The sequence below is a fragment of the Cavia porcellus genome, unplaced genomic scaffold (assembly GCF_034190915.1).
Source record: "Cavia porcellus strain 051 isolate PalLab524CR breed Dunkin Hartley unplaced genomic scaffold, mCavPor4.1 scaffold_13, whole genome shotgun sequence".
NCBI lineage: Eukaryota > Metazoa > Chordata > Mammalia > Rodentia > Caviidae > Cavia > Cavia porcellus.
Genome location: NW_026947496.1, coordinates 11,063,139 through 11,077,836, shown reverse-complemented (window position 1 = coordinate 11,077,836; position 14,698 = coordinate 11,063,139). Strand labels below are relative to the sequence as shown.

At 43.7% G+C, this 14,698-nt stretch overlaps 2 protein-coding genes across 5 annotated transcripts in view; one reads left to right on the top strand and one right to left on the bottom strand.

Moving 5' to 3' along the window:
* Fars2 (phenylalanyl-tRNA synthetase 2, mitochondrial) overlaps positions 1-11,185 on the bottom strand; it is a 453,335-nt gene extending 442,150 nt beyond the window's left edge. For 2 of the 4 annotated variants that reach the window (XM_063259825.1, XM_063259824.1), the window contains exons 1-2: positions 11,041-11,185; positions 4,642-4,720 (exon numbers count right to left, since the gene is read on the bottom strand). The gene's annotated coding sequence lies outside the window, so the exon portion shown is untranslated. The remainder of the gene's footprint in view (positions 1-4,641; positions 4,721-11,040) is intronic. The other 2 variants (XM_013151333.3, XM_063259826.1) reach the window with 1 other exon arrangement.
* A 286-nt stretch (positions 11,186-11,471) lies between these two features.
* Positions 11,472-14,698, top strand: part of Lyrm4 (LYR motif containing 4) — a 112,130-nt gene continuing 108,903 nt past the window's right edge. The window contains exon 1 of the mRNA XM_005003260.4: positions 11,472-11,991. Coding sequence (XP_005003317.1) covers positions 11,906-11,991 — 86 coding nt within the window. The 5' untranslated portion in view covers positions 11,472-11,905. The remainder of the gene's footprint in view (positions 11,992-14,698) is intronic.

Sequence of the window (14,698 nt, the reverse complement as noted above, 5' to 3'; positions counted from 1 at the left end):
GTTTAGCTCAGCAGTGTGTCTGCTTGGCAAACATGAAGTCATGAGTTCAATCCCTGGTACCAACAACAACAACAAAAAAAAAAAAAAATCTGAAAAGTCTGCACTTTCCCTCCTAAGGGCCACCAATAAGAAAGCCTCATTACTTTCTCATGTTCCTATTAATATTCACAAGCTTTCTGTTGAGACTTCCAAACAATGTAAAATAAGATTGTAATCAGACAGAACCACGCAGTCACATTTCTGTCTTCAGGGCCATGATGAATGAGGTGAGTTTGGGGAATTTGACCCCAGTGAACACCCTGTAGGTGCACCACTCACCCCAGGATCCTGCTGCCCATGGCGCCACAGCAGTCTGCAGACCAAACCAGCCCATGAGGAGTCCCACCTACGGGTGGAGGGTGGCAAGAATGCAGCCAGTCCACAGGAAATAAAAGGGAACTGAAGCCACTTCTGAACCTCGGATTCTTGTCACTTTTAGCTCTTTGGAAACAAAACCATTTGTGGTCTTGTCATGAAAGCAGAGGAGGACTTAATATTTTTCATACCCAAGACACAAGGGTATGCAGATGAATACAGTCATTACAAAATAATGTATCAAATAAGGTGACTGGATGCTCCGGTGCCCCCAAAATAGTCCAGTTTTATGCCTGTTGTCCCAACATAATTATTAAACAGCACTCAAATTTCACTGATCTCAGTAGTATCTTGAGTGAATATTAAGTGAATTACCTAAAATGATACAGAAAATCTACACTATACCTGTGAAATGCAACCAAATCATCAAAATCCTGGTCCAGTTTTCTTCCTTACTATCACATCCATGAAGCTTTAGCAATCATTTCAAACTGCACAAATAAATCTCCCTAAAAACAGTAAAACTAGTATCAACAACCTAGATCTATAGCCTTGCTACTAAAACTTTAAAAATGTATTTAAAAGTATCTCCACATCAATAACTTGTGTCAATAGTTCATACTATTCCCCCATACTACTTTTTTATAGAGAAATACAGATTCCAAGTCCAATTCTAAATAATGTACCTGGTAACCAAGCACAATGATCTGCTAAAATAATAATAATTTCCATGCTTCCAGCATCACCCAAAAACAGAAAATAATTTTTCACTTCAAATAGCTCTTTCACTTCAAATTATCATAATAATACCAACAAAGCAAGTTTTGAGGCAAAATTCTAGGAAAATAAATCATAACATAAGCATGTTTAAAATATGTATCACTCTTCTAAAGAAACTGAAATGATACCTGCTAAGTTAGTGTGCTAAGTGGCACTGCTACTCCAGTATATCTTCCACTGAGGCCAAGAAAATTAAGGTCTGTGAATATAAAGTCTAAACTTAAACCCTGAGGAAAGGGAACAATGTAACCGAACAAATGCAACAAAATCTATGCTGTAGCAAAACCTTTTGTGTTACCTAAAATTACTGGTGTTGATAAGAGATAGTATGAAAGATGCAGAAATCTAAAGATTTTGGGCTGACAGTAGATTCTTTCACTTAGTCAACAAATGTTTACTGAGCACTTTAGGATTTATGCTTACAATGATGAATAAAACAGATACAGTCCTGCCCGTTGCAACTGGTACTCTGGGGGAGAAATGAACATTAAACCATCATGAAGCTTAACAATCAAAATAGAATTGCTTGCGTCAAGCTCAAACAAAAAATAAAATGCATACAGCCAGGAAGTTATACGCACACAGGTCCAATACCAAGAATTATCATGAGACTGCCACTCTGCACGGCTACTCTGCAAGGACGTCTGTCCAGAGGCTGGGCCACCTTGCCCTGTGCCTAGTGGCACTGACACCTGGAGCCAATGACTGTGGTTTCAAAATAACATGCAATTTTCACTTTGCCTTTAGCTTTCTCACTTTATCTTATCTCCTACAAATAAGCTCCTGCTTTCTATGGCATGTGTACTCTGCCTTGAAATGCTGGCTGCTTATTCCCAAATAAACATCATTATTCTTTAGAGAGTCTGTTATTTAAAGGCTGCTACCAGTAGCCCATCATTATGCAGATATATTAATTTAAAATTATAAAAGGTGAAGGTAAAGAATAAAGTGTTACAAAAAATAATACAATCAGAAAGCTATGATTTCAGCTGGGTCGGGGAACATTTCACTGCAAAAGCAACATTTAAGTTGAGTGATCGTCAGTGGTCATGAAGGAAGAAAATCGATTATTTAGGGTTGGGGTCTTTGAGCACAAACATTTGAAGTGAAAAACAGCTTGTTCTAGTGTGTACACAGAACAAGTTTCTGTAAATAAATAAATACACAAAAATAGTCAAAGTGTCACAATTAGAAAAGAAACTAGTTTTGGGTGTTTTGTTTTGTTTTGCTTTTCCATGGTACTGAGGATTGAATCCCCAGGTTCTCTGCACTGAGCTACATCCCTAGCCCTGTTTTATTTTACTTTTGAGACTGGGTCTAGTGAAGTCAATAAGCTGGCCAGGCTGGACTCACAACTTTCCACCCTTCTGCCTCAGACTCCCAACGTGCTGGGATGACAAGCGTGCGTTACTGTACCTAGCAATAATCTTGAATTACGCAGAAGTAAATTTCAAGTAAAAACTGTTAACAAGGCTAGTGCAGAGAAGCTCTATTTTATTTTATTTGTTGTTGTTGTTGTTGAGCTGCAAGTAGCAGAAAACCAACTAATCCTGGCTTAAAGCAGAAAGACAACGTCAATGCAACCAGAATTCCAGCAGTGCAGTACTGGGTCCCAGGGTTCATTGAAGGCACAGGGAAGCCCAGGCGAGGCTGGAATCTTCTATCTGGCCTCAGACTCATCCTGTCTCTCATGCTTTTCCCAACGTGGCTGCTGAGCACCAAGCAGTGCCTACACCAGAATCCCAAGCAGGAAAGAAGAGGTGGCATAAACAACAAAAAAAAAGGGGGGAGGGAGTTTGGTATGATATGGGGATCAAACCTAGGAGGTTTCTACCACTATCCCTTTTTTAAAATCTGTTGTTTGTTTTAAAAAGTTGCCCAGACAGTAGCTCACTCAGTAGCCCAGGCAGGACTTGAACTTCTGATCCTCCTTCCTCCGCCTCCCAGAGTGCTGAGATAACAGACATGCACCACTAAGCTGGCTCCAAGTTGTAACAAAGCAGAATCTTTCCCAGCAACCTTCCAGCCAACTCCCTCTGTCTCAGTAGGCAGAGTTGTGGCTCTTGTGGCTACCCCCGGTCATTAGAACCAACTATCTGGTAAAGAGGGAAGTGACTTGCCAAATTTGCCCAAGACCATAAAGATTCATTTTTAGAAACCAGACATGGCCACTCAAACAAAATGAGCATTCTGACAGCCAGGAAGAAGTACGGCTAATGAAGAGTCAGCACTACCTGCCAAAATCACTCACTAGTGTTTATAAGCGAGTTACATAGAATTTATGTAATTACTTCATTCTTTCATCAATTGATATTCAGTGATTCTCCACTGTGTGCCAATTGCTAGGAAATGGTAATCAAACAGCAAATTCAACACCTTTTCTCACGGAACATGCAGCCTAATATCAGATAAAAATATTAATCAAATAATCACATAATGAAATGTATGACTCTGGCAAGAGTGTTTTAGTGCTTTTCCAAGAACCAATGCCCCAGCCTCTTGGTAACAGGTAAACCCTATGCCTACAAGCTGGCCCCCAACTTTCCCAACCTGACACTTCCTCCAGGAGCTCATCAGGCTTTCTCCCTGGCCACAGACACTGATTCAGACATGGAGCAAGGCGCAACTCTGTGACAGCCGGTGGGGTGAATAGAAAGGACTGGGGGGCACTCTGGGTGCAGAACTGCTCTCACTCTTCTGAGGTTCTTCAAACAAGCACCCCAGAATTGTTGGTGACCTTTCAAAATCAAAAGACGCTGCTAGCCTGAGGAGAAAGCTAACAATGGAGAAACAAGGTAAAGACAGGAACAAAACCAGCTCTTTGGTGACATCACTCAAAGCAACCAACACCTAAGTCCATCTGGTTTCTGCACTCTCCTGACACAGAAGCCACTGGAAAGAAGCCACTGTGATGATTTAAATCTGTTTGACCCAAGTTTCCTGTGACTTAGAATTTCAGTTGATCTCAGCTGAAGAGCAGCTTGTAATACTAAGCAGTGCAAAAGAGGTGATTGCTCGTTATGCTCACGTTAAAAACAAGGCAACTTCAAGTAGCTCTTAAACTGGAGCACAGAGAAAAATTAGGAGAGAAGGAAGAGCACTCCAGGCAGCAGGACTTGCACTTACACGGTCCCCAGAGTAGAGGGGAAAGACATACTAGAGAAATGAAAATGTGCAAATGAAAAAAAAGGTTATGTTGTGGGTCTGCAGGATGGACAGAAGCCATGCCTGGGGTCTTACAGGTGTGCTGAGTCCATCCTAAAAGTGCTATAAGTTTGCAGGAGGAAGGACAGCACAGGAATTACAGCCTACCATATGGTGTCAGTAATTTAAATATGTCTGAAGAATACCCCATACGCCAGTGAGCTAATGAGCACAATTTTCAAAAGTACACAAAAGGACATTTAGGAAACAGTACAACTGAGCACCTGTGTAATCTCATTTGCAAAGTTCTTAGCAGAAAGGAATCAAGATACAGCTTGGAAGCCAGATGTGATGGGCACACACCTGTAATTCCGGCACTTAGGAGGCTGAGACAGGAGAATCGCTGCTAACTGAAGGCCTCCTTGGTCTGTCCAGTGGAACCCTGTCTCAAAAAAAAGAAAACAAAGATTCTGTTTCACTAGCTCTTTGTGAACCCTATGCATATCCTGAAAACAATGAACCCAGGATAGTTTACTTGGAAGCTTTAAAAAGTAGGGAGGGAGTAGAGGAGATTCTTTGAAAACTGGGGCTTAGCCAAGAACTTTTCTGCAGTCATCATCATAGTCATTTTTACAGTGCCCAGAAGCCAACAGTAAAAATGGGATCCTACAGGTTAAAGTTAGAAACGCTCAGGTATAAGAATCTGCTTTAAAGTGCGCAAAGACTTCGAATGCACCAGTCTGTCTGTTACGCTCTGGATCTGGAATGTGCCTCAAAGGGCTCTGTGCCCCGAGCTTGCTCAGTGCTTCTGAGACAGTGGAACCCCTTAAAAGGTGGGTGCTGGGAAGAGGTGTCAGGTCACTGGACTTGTGTTCCCCTGAGAGATTCCTGTCTTTTTCAAGTTCCAGCCATGAAGTGAATGGCTTTGTTCCACCGCACACTCCTCCTAGGATGTGCTCCACAGCCCAAAGCAAGGGATTGGGGCCAGTCAGGAAGTGAGACTCCACAGTTACAAGCCAAAATAAACTCTTCCTCTTTACAACTTGACTTATTATGGAGCTTGTGTTACAGTAACAAAATGTCAATGCTGCCTGCTATGATTGCCTCTGTTTCATGATTTCTCCATTTCACTCCCCTCTGCATTCCAGAATTCAAAAAATTTCTACAAAGACGACGCTCTCATTCTCATTAGCTGAAGCTAATTCAGCTAATTTCCTGTTTGCCAATATTACTGTAATCCATTTCTCACAGCCGGGCTGTTATTACTCTTGAACGTTATTAGTTAACACAAGCTCACAATTACACTTACACATTACAGGGCTGCCCAGCTGAATTGCTTCTGCTGTGCTCAGCAAATAAATTTTTAGATTAAAAAGTCATAAAATATTAAATCACATAAAAGTTCTCACAGTAATAGCAAAGATATCATGAATTCTATGTATAGCTTCTATCATTAATAACGGTCTTCAATATTCTTTCTTTCTTCTTGGAGCAAGGTCTCACTATGTAGCCCAGGGTAGCCTCAAACTCACTGTGTAATCACAGCAATCCTCCTGCCTCTGCCTCCAGGGTGCTGAAATTACAAACTATCAGAGACCCCTATAGCGGGCTCCAATCTCCTGCCTCGTATCACGGTGCACTGTAGGAACAGCAAGAGATAAAACAGGTGTAGCAGAGATCTGGGACGACCAGCTGTTCGTGGGGAGCAAAAGGCCACGAGGCAGCCAGATCCTCGACATTTATTCACTGAGGAAAATGGTGAGGGTCAGCACTTGGAAGCGCTAGACAAGCGCTAGGTGGCCAGGCCTGTGACAGAGGAACAAAGCACTTCTGCACAAGGGACAGGAACAGCCAGATTTAGGTTAGGGTCAGCAAGCAACCTGCTCTGTAGCCAACTCTGGGAAGGAATGTTCCTCTGCAGTCACCCAGGCCTCAGGGGAGCCCCATGGAATCACAGCTTCTCTATCTGAGCAACCATGGCCGCTGATGACCATGCTAATCTGCCACCAGCCACCTGCTTTCATGAAATACGCACACAGCCTCTGCCAGACTGGCTAATTAAGCTGAAAGCACAATCACACTGTGGGGCCATGGGGAGACCACTGTGGTCCTCCACCACAAACCTGCACCCCTATGCCTCGCTAGTCTCCTGAGTTCCAAAGATGTACCTACTTCCAAGAAATCAATTAATGTCAGAAAGCTAAGTATTGCACATCTTAAAATACTGACCTCCAATATTTTCTCCAGTCATTAGCAAAATCTAAACAAAGAGTCAATACTGTAAACCCTGAGTGTTTTCTGCACACAGGCAACTCATCTGAAGGACAGGAGATGGCAGCTATTACTCCAAATTGCTATCAGTCACTTCATCACTGGGATAATCCGTGACATCATTCCTAAAGAGGAAAGGCACATCCTGTGTCACGTCTTCAGACGTTTCGGTTCATGGTCAGGAGTATCGTGGAGGAAAAGTGTGGCAGTGGAAAACAGCTCACCTCACGGCATCCAGGAAGCCCAGCAAAGAGCCAGAGAGGAAAAGGCGGGAGACAGAACACCCCTATCATTCAAAGCCATGCCCCGTGACCTGCCTCCCCCAGTTAGCACCACCTCAATACAGGAGTCTTGAAGGAACACCGCAGAAGTGGCCAACTTCAACTTACGAGGTCCATAAACAATGGGAAGGGAGCAAAGTACAGCAGCGCTCCCAAAAAAGAAATGCTCTCTTAAAAAAAAAAAATTCCTCTAGAACTGAGTGACAGCATAATTTTTTTTTTTTGTCTTTTTCTTTTTTATCGGTACTGGGGATCGAACTCATGACTGCCTGCTTGCAGGCGCTTATGCCACTGAGCTAAATCCTCAGCTTGTGACAGCATGATTTTCCCAAATTAATTGTCAGTCTCATTGTTGTTTCCCACAAGTAAGGGAACTCAATCAATGAAGCTAGACTATCTAGGTGTGATGTGGCAGGGCTTTCTAAATATCTGAAAACAGAAAATAGAGTTTTTGAATCTATTTGATAAATTTCTACAGAAATATGGAGTCTCAGAAAATCCCAGGAGGAAATGTTTCTCACACACACATAAATAGACCACCCAAAAAAGGCAGCAAGGCCTCCCAAAGAGATGTTAAGAGAAGAAAATGTAAATTTATCTTAAAAGACTAAAAAGCTAGTATGAAAATCAACATGAGCGTCTATGCAAATTTACATTTCTTACACACACCAGTTAGCTATACAAATAAGTGAGGAGCCAACTAAATTAAAATGCAAATATGACTAAGACTTCTCACATGATCCAAGAAAAATTAATGAATGTTAAATCCTGAAGCTGGCGTGGAAGACTGTAAAACAGTGCGCCGACACGGCAAAGCGCACGTCTATCCTGGGCCCACGTCACCCCAGGCGCTTCCTAGCTCTGAGACTGGGCTGAGTACCCTAGCCTCTCTCCGGCCCTGTCATTTACACAGAACACCAGCTTGCGCCTCAGTCACAGAAGCATTCCCGAGATGATGGAGGGCTGAGTCCTGTGTGCCTAACCCGGGACAGCTGAACTCTCACTTTTCTCCACGACAGCCTTCGCACACTCCTCTACTGACCAGCTCCAGAGCGAGTCTGCCCGGCCATTCTCTAAGCTGCGACTATCTGCACCCTAGCTCAGCTCAGTGGCCCCTCTTCTTCCCTATCCAAGGCAAAGCACAGTCCTTCCCTCTGAACTAACTGTTTTGCCATCAGCCCCATATACCCAGATGCTTAACTGTTTTCAAGGCCCAAACTGTTTCCAAACCCAAATCCTCTTCCAAACACAAACACAGCATCTTCCCAAAGCCCCTTACAACACTGAGATCAATGTACTATATGCGCTCACTAGGGAATTTAAAACACACCTGCTGACTTAGTGCGAAGTGCGGCCGGGCATCACGGATGGACATGAGCTTTCTCTGCACTGAGCCCCACGTCACCGGACCGGCCCTTCCCTGTAGCACCCTGTACTTCCCATCCCATCCTATAATTATGTACAAATGAAAGTAAACTACAACTTCCTGGAAAGCAGGATCTACGTCGGCTCTAGAACCCTACAGTTTCCACAAGAATTGTGATGTGAAGTAGCAGGCGCTCAGCCACACACTGAATGCACAGATAAAGAAAGAAAATTCCAGCGCTCCTGAAGTGTAAATTTCCAAGTCATGATTTAAAACAAAAGGCTATCAACACCTAGATAACTAACCTCCATTTCAAACCTGCAATTCTACTGGACTTACAACTTAGCCAGTACACAGGAAGAAATAACTGACTTCAAACAGAAGAAAGCATCTAAAAAGAAAACTAGTGGAACTAAGTATAGTCTGATAGATGATTCCTCCTGTCCTACATCCCGTCACACTAACGCACTCAAAGCTGTCTACACAGACTGCAATACATGCTTTCTTCCATACCTTCCACACTGCAATCTCTAACTTCCCCCACTCATCATCTGAATTTGACTACTCACTCTGGAATTATCTTCTATGATGGAAAGTCTCCCCTGAGGTCCAAGCCATAGCTGAATAGCCTTCTCTGTGCTCCCCTAGCATTTGCTAGTACTATGTCATTCAAGGCACCTAACAAAAGTAAATGCTTGTTCATCCACTCCCCTATAAAGATTCTTTTGGGGGGAGGGTCTCATCACTGTAACTATATTACTTTATACATTGTGTGGCACATAGGAATATTCAATACAGTTAAAGGAATGAATGAAAAAAGTTTAAATTTGTTCATCTGTATAAATCACTTAGTTGATTCTGCGTTATTTTCCATTTTCATTTTTTACCTTAACAAAGAATCAATAAAAATAAATCAAATGTGTCATAAAGACTTAGATCTTGTCAGGCTATACAGCTGGATCAACTCTAGCTATCCAGACTCTCCAGGGAATTTAATGTGTGGTAATGCCTGTTATCTCAGCACTACGGGAGACTGAGGCAGATTACAAAGTTCAAACCTGGCCAGGGCAATTTAGCAATTGGTGGGACTCTGTCACAGAGCAAAATAGAAGTGAGAGAAGGGGGAAAGTAGCTCAGTGTGAAGTCCTGGGTTCAAATCCCAGTACTGAAGAAAAAAGGATTTAGAACTATATTCTACATAATGAAATCAATAACTCATTACTGACATTTAAGCCTAAAGAGAGTAAATTGTTATACTGCTTATGATGGTAAGAGAAATTTCTGTTAAAAAGTATTAAGTGCTCATTCACATCCCTAATTTTAATACAAAATAATGCATATTTTTACATAGGTATTGAACTATAGACAGTTGAGCTACAGATAGGTTAATGCAGAAACTTTCACATTTTATGGCCTAAGTTGTAGTGGCTAGAAACCCTTAGTTTATCTTACTTAACCTTACTGTAATCAAATAAAATTTTCTAAATAAACATGTGATGTTTAAATTATTTACTGTTATATGCTTTACTTGATTACAATAATCATTAAGATACATAACATAGATTAATAAGTTAGACATAAACAAGTGTATGGCAATTATGCCAAATTTTCTTTCAAACTGTAAGCCAAAGCCATGAAAAGAAAGATTAACCCCACTGTTTTTGTTTTGGTTTCTGAGGCAGAGTCTCACTGGTCTTGATTTCACTGTGTAGCTCAAAATGGCCTCGACCTTGGAGAGATCATACACCACAACTCCAGTTGTTTTTAAACTGGCCAAAATCATTTGCATAGTTTTATCTTTTCAACAGTTTTCTCTGCTTTAACTTGCATTAACACTGCAGTTTTCCCACATCATATATCATTTTTTAAGAAAAAAGAGCTCTGGAATTTACTACATAGAAATCTGCAATTCCCTTCGTCATAGATCTTTTAAGAACTCCCAAAAGAAAACTCAAAATATTAAAAAGTCCTTCCAATAAATCTGAGGCAATGGCACGACCAAACAGCAAGAATGACATGGCTTACTACTTTGTTTTTTTAAAAATCTATTTTGAGACTCACAGACGTGGATCTTAAACATGTCAGACAATAGACCTAAAAGAATTTTTATAAAAGCACTTTCTCTCCAATATCTTTGTCCTAATGCCTTTGCATGGTGACTAGTAAGTATATCTGGAGGCAAAGACACAAGGTTACAAGTACACTAATGCATGACAAGGTCAGAGAAGTACACTTCGGCGCCCTTAAAGTTCTCAAACTATACAGCTGCTTCAACATAGAGCAAATATGGTTTCAAAACCAGATATACCAAGAGACAACAATACAATGAAAACTTGGTTTTGGTGTATAACGTTGCTCCTCGCAGTTCGGGGGCGGAAAGCTGTGGCTTTTCTCAACATAGCTTATAAAATGATTCCAAAAATAACAAGACGTGCTTTCAAAACACAGTAATCAGAACCAGCTGAGGGTTTCCTGCGCCCATTCCCACCCTTAAAGTTCAGGACGAGAAACTTTTCCACCACTTTCAGGCACTGACTAAGAAAAGTTAAAGTCTTCGGAGAAAAGCCAAGGGAAAGCTTCTCTTGAGTTTGAAATGATCCCAGAATCCTTGCGAACCTAAAAGTCTCCTGAGTTAATCACAATATCTATAGCCCAGGCTTCTGCTTTTTTTTTCTAACGCACTTAACAGACGACAAAACTCTGGAGACTGTTGGTTCACAAATGCAACCTCAAAAACCTCAAGGAATAACCCGGAAATGGGAAAAATTCACAACGAAGTGCAAACTTGCTATTACACCAAACGTCTACATCATACCCCAACACTGAAGCAGGGCCACCACTCACCCGCCACTCTCCTGAGAGAACCTAGACTCAGGATGTTCAAAATTAGAAGTGCAGCAAGCTTGCTAACTCACAAGACAGGAACCCAATCACCCACTTCAGCAGGACCCGTGCCTACTGTGCGCTGCCATTTTGACAGCCGGCAGGACCCGCTGAGGAGACACCCCCCCAGCCGGTCGCCCTGAGTAAGCCTGAGCACCAGGAAGCCACTAGTCTGTCACCTATCCTCCCAAGACGCTGTATCCACTAGCATAGAGAACGTCCCCAAAATCAAAGCTCGCCTATGCGGCTCTGCCAAAGTAATCGCCCTCCACATAGCACAAGGTCTCTCAGGCAATGCTGAGGGCAGCCAAGCCGTCGGGGGCGTGGCATCAGGGGCGGGGCGTCAGAGCGGCGCGCTTGGTAGCCCAGGCAACGCAGCGCCAGGGCAGGTGTAACCCCGAGCCACTCTTCTGACTGAAAGGTCTGCGCCACGCCCCTAGGCGGTCCTAAGGAACTCCGGGTGACCTGGCTGCCCGCTCGCAGAGCTCCAGCCTTCAACTTTCGCCCCCCACCCAGACTCCAGCAGCGTGGTTTGGGGACTGCGGCGGCCCCAGGCCTGGAGCCCCGGGGCGCAGCCCGTCCCGCGCCGCGTACCGCCCCCTTAGCTGTCCCTGGCCCCGCCTGCGCAGCCTCCCCGGGCGCGGGACGCCGAGCGCCTTCCGAGGCGGCGCGCACCGGGCCGAGCGCCGCCCGCTAGCCGGGCTGAGCCGCCGCATGCTGTTTCTTTCGTGGTCTTTGCAGAAACTGAAATTCGGGTTGAGTCCAACTCAGGACTTCCAAGGGTGAAAAGGGCCCTCTGGGGTTGTTCTGGATTTTTTTTTCCAAAATGGCAGCCTCCAGCCGTGCGCAAGTGTTAGATCTGTACCGGGCGATGCTGAGAGAGAGCAAGCGTTTCAGCTCCTACAACTACAGGTGACCGGGCAGGCGGCGGGATCGGGGTCGGGGTCGGGGGCTCGGGCCGCCTGAAATGCCCCCCCCCGGGGCGCCGGCGGGCTGGGGACGGTGACCCGGGCTTCGCCACCACAGCGTGCAGCGCCCAACGGTGGGGCCGTCTGACACCTAAGGGAGCAGAAGCTGGGGACGGGGCTACCCTTCCGGTTACCAGGGGAGAGGTTCGACTCTTGGGACTTGTTCCATCCACGTGGATACTTGGTTTGTGCTTTAGGAGAGTTGATCGCTGTCGTGTTTCAGCTGGGGCTACAAAAACAAAAAAGCTGTAAATATTTAATATTCACGAGGTGTTGCGTATGTATACAACTTCCCTTGACAATTGCTAGAGTTTTGAGAGGTGGTGGTGGCCGGCCAGTACCACGTGACCACAACGCAGACCGCCTGCGCTAGCGCGCCCTTTCATTTCCCAGGTATTTTAATTAACCGTTTGGGTTGCAAGAACCCAATCATTGTGGGGATAGGGGACCCCGGGTGCATACACAAGTAGTGGTGAAGGAAAATAGAGGTTCACAAGTTCCCTGGAGCTGAACCCTTCATCTCTCCTGGCACAAGGCAGGTGCCTTGCCTGTAGGACCTTAAACAACAAGAGAGAAGTCTAACCGCTTTTTTCTTTATAACTGACAGTAAAATACAAAAACTGTATTAGTGAAGAACTACGTGAGGTTTTGATGCATGTAGGAGTGTGACTTTCATGAAATAAATTCTTGCATCTTAACAACAGCCCACTTTTTCCCTGTGGGCCACTCCTGTGTAAGTGGCCCTTATTCTTGGTTTGTATGGCCTTTGTCTTTACACAGAGCCTCTGCTTTCACATAGTTTCTACTTCCTTATAACTACATCTACCCTATGGATTATGTTTCTGCATTTTTCAGATTTGGCATCTTTACTAACTACCTGAATCCTCTGAGTTTGAGCCTTGTTCCCAAGAGCAAGAATCTGGTTGGACCAGCTGATCTTTTAACACCAGGCCTCACGTTGGGTGACTGTTCAGGCTATGCATGAGTATCCCTGACCTCTGCAAACACACCTGATTAGGTGGTACTCTCCCCCCTAGGGATATGACCTGGCAAGGCCCATGCTGCCCAGTAGGGGAACTTGAAGCCTATCTAGCAGTGACTATGAAAACTTTGTAGAAACCTGCCCAGAAAATGTACCAACCCTATAAATTTTACAACAGCATCTAGGCCATACCAATGAGATCATGTAGTTAAATGAGTGAAAGAAACAGTTCGTGGGAAAGCATGATTTTACTTAATGACTGGCTTTGGAAGATATAGGCTATAAACACTAGGTATACTGGTAAAATTTTAGTAACAGCTAACACCTAATAACAAGGTCGTATTGTTGAGGAAGCACACAAGATACATAAGTAAAAAAGAAGAGGAAGCTAATCGTGTTCATCAGTCTGGAAGATATTTTATCAGTTTTAATTTCAATCAGAAACATAAGACCAGGGATAAGCATGCAGTTCACACACTGAAGGCCCAGTGACAAGGAGAGCAGTGCAGGAAGGACTAATCACAGACTTCAGAATGTGTCACCTTGGATAAGTCACTTGACTGCAAGCTTTCAGATTTGTAAACTGGGACCATTGGACTTAGACAATCTCTGACAACCCTTCCACTTACAAAGTTTCATTGGGAAGTGATTTATAAGCCAGTTAGGCAGTTTTTTCAAGTGAATAAATCAACAGAAGTAAATTGCAGAAAATCACTCAAGACTGTACTTAGTTTCAATATAAGCAACTCTTAAGTAGCTTGGGTTTAAAAAATAATTGGTCAGGTCAGCCATAGTGGCCCATCCCTGTAATCTTAGCATCGAAGGAGACCAAGGAAAGAGGACTGCAAGTTTAAGGCCCAATTTAGCAAGGCTCTGTTTTAAAATAAACATAAAGGATTGGGGGTGGGGTGTGAACCTCAGGGGTACAGTGCCCTGGTTTGATCCCCAGTATCACAAAAAAAAAGTAAACAATTGGTCAGGTAATGGAGTATGTGACTTCAAGCCAAATTTGTTATGCAAGTTTGCTTATTATGAAAACTTTTACCTTGTATGAAGGCCGTGTCCTTTGGATTTCAAGGGTAGCCTCCCCCTTGCTCTCTAATCTCAGCAGTTATTTGTCCCTGATGGCAAATCAGTGATAGACACATCTGCTGATCACTTCTGTGTACCACTACTATTTTCTGTCATTTCATTTATTGCTGTTTACTTTTGACAATGACCCTCTGTCGTAGGTGTTCTTTTTACAAGCTAGTGAGGAAACCAAGGCGTAGAGAGATGAATGAAGCTGTCAGAACTCACAGCTAGTGCTGGAGGAGCCAGGAAAAGCAAGCAAAAGCAAATTTCGAAACTATGAAAATTGCGATGCTTACGGTAACTGCAGTAATGAGATATTGTACAGTTCTCGTCCAGGGACCCTGTCTGCTCTGCCTCTCCATTCTCCAGCAAGCCTCACACATGCATCCTGCCCTGTCATGGTTGACAGCTGTGGTGGTTTTGTTCTTTTGGGGCTTTGGGGCAGTTTTGTTTTTAGTACTAGGGAGTAAATCCGTGTCCTCAGTGCTGCTGCATGTTTTTTGTTTTGGTTTTGAGACAGAGTCTTACTAAGTGAATTAGGCTGGCTGCAACCCTCTACTCCTCCTGCTTCAGCGTCCTGAGTCGCCAGAGTTGC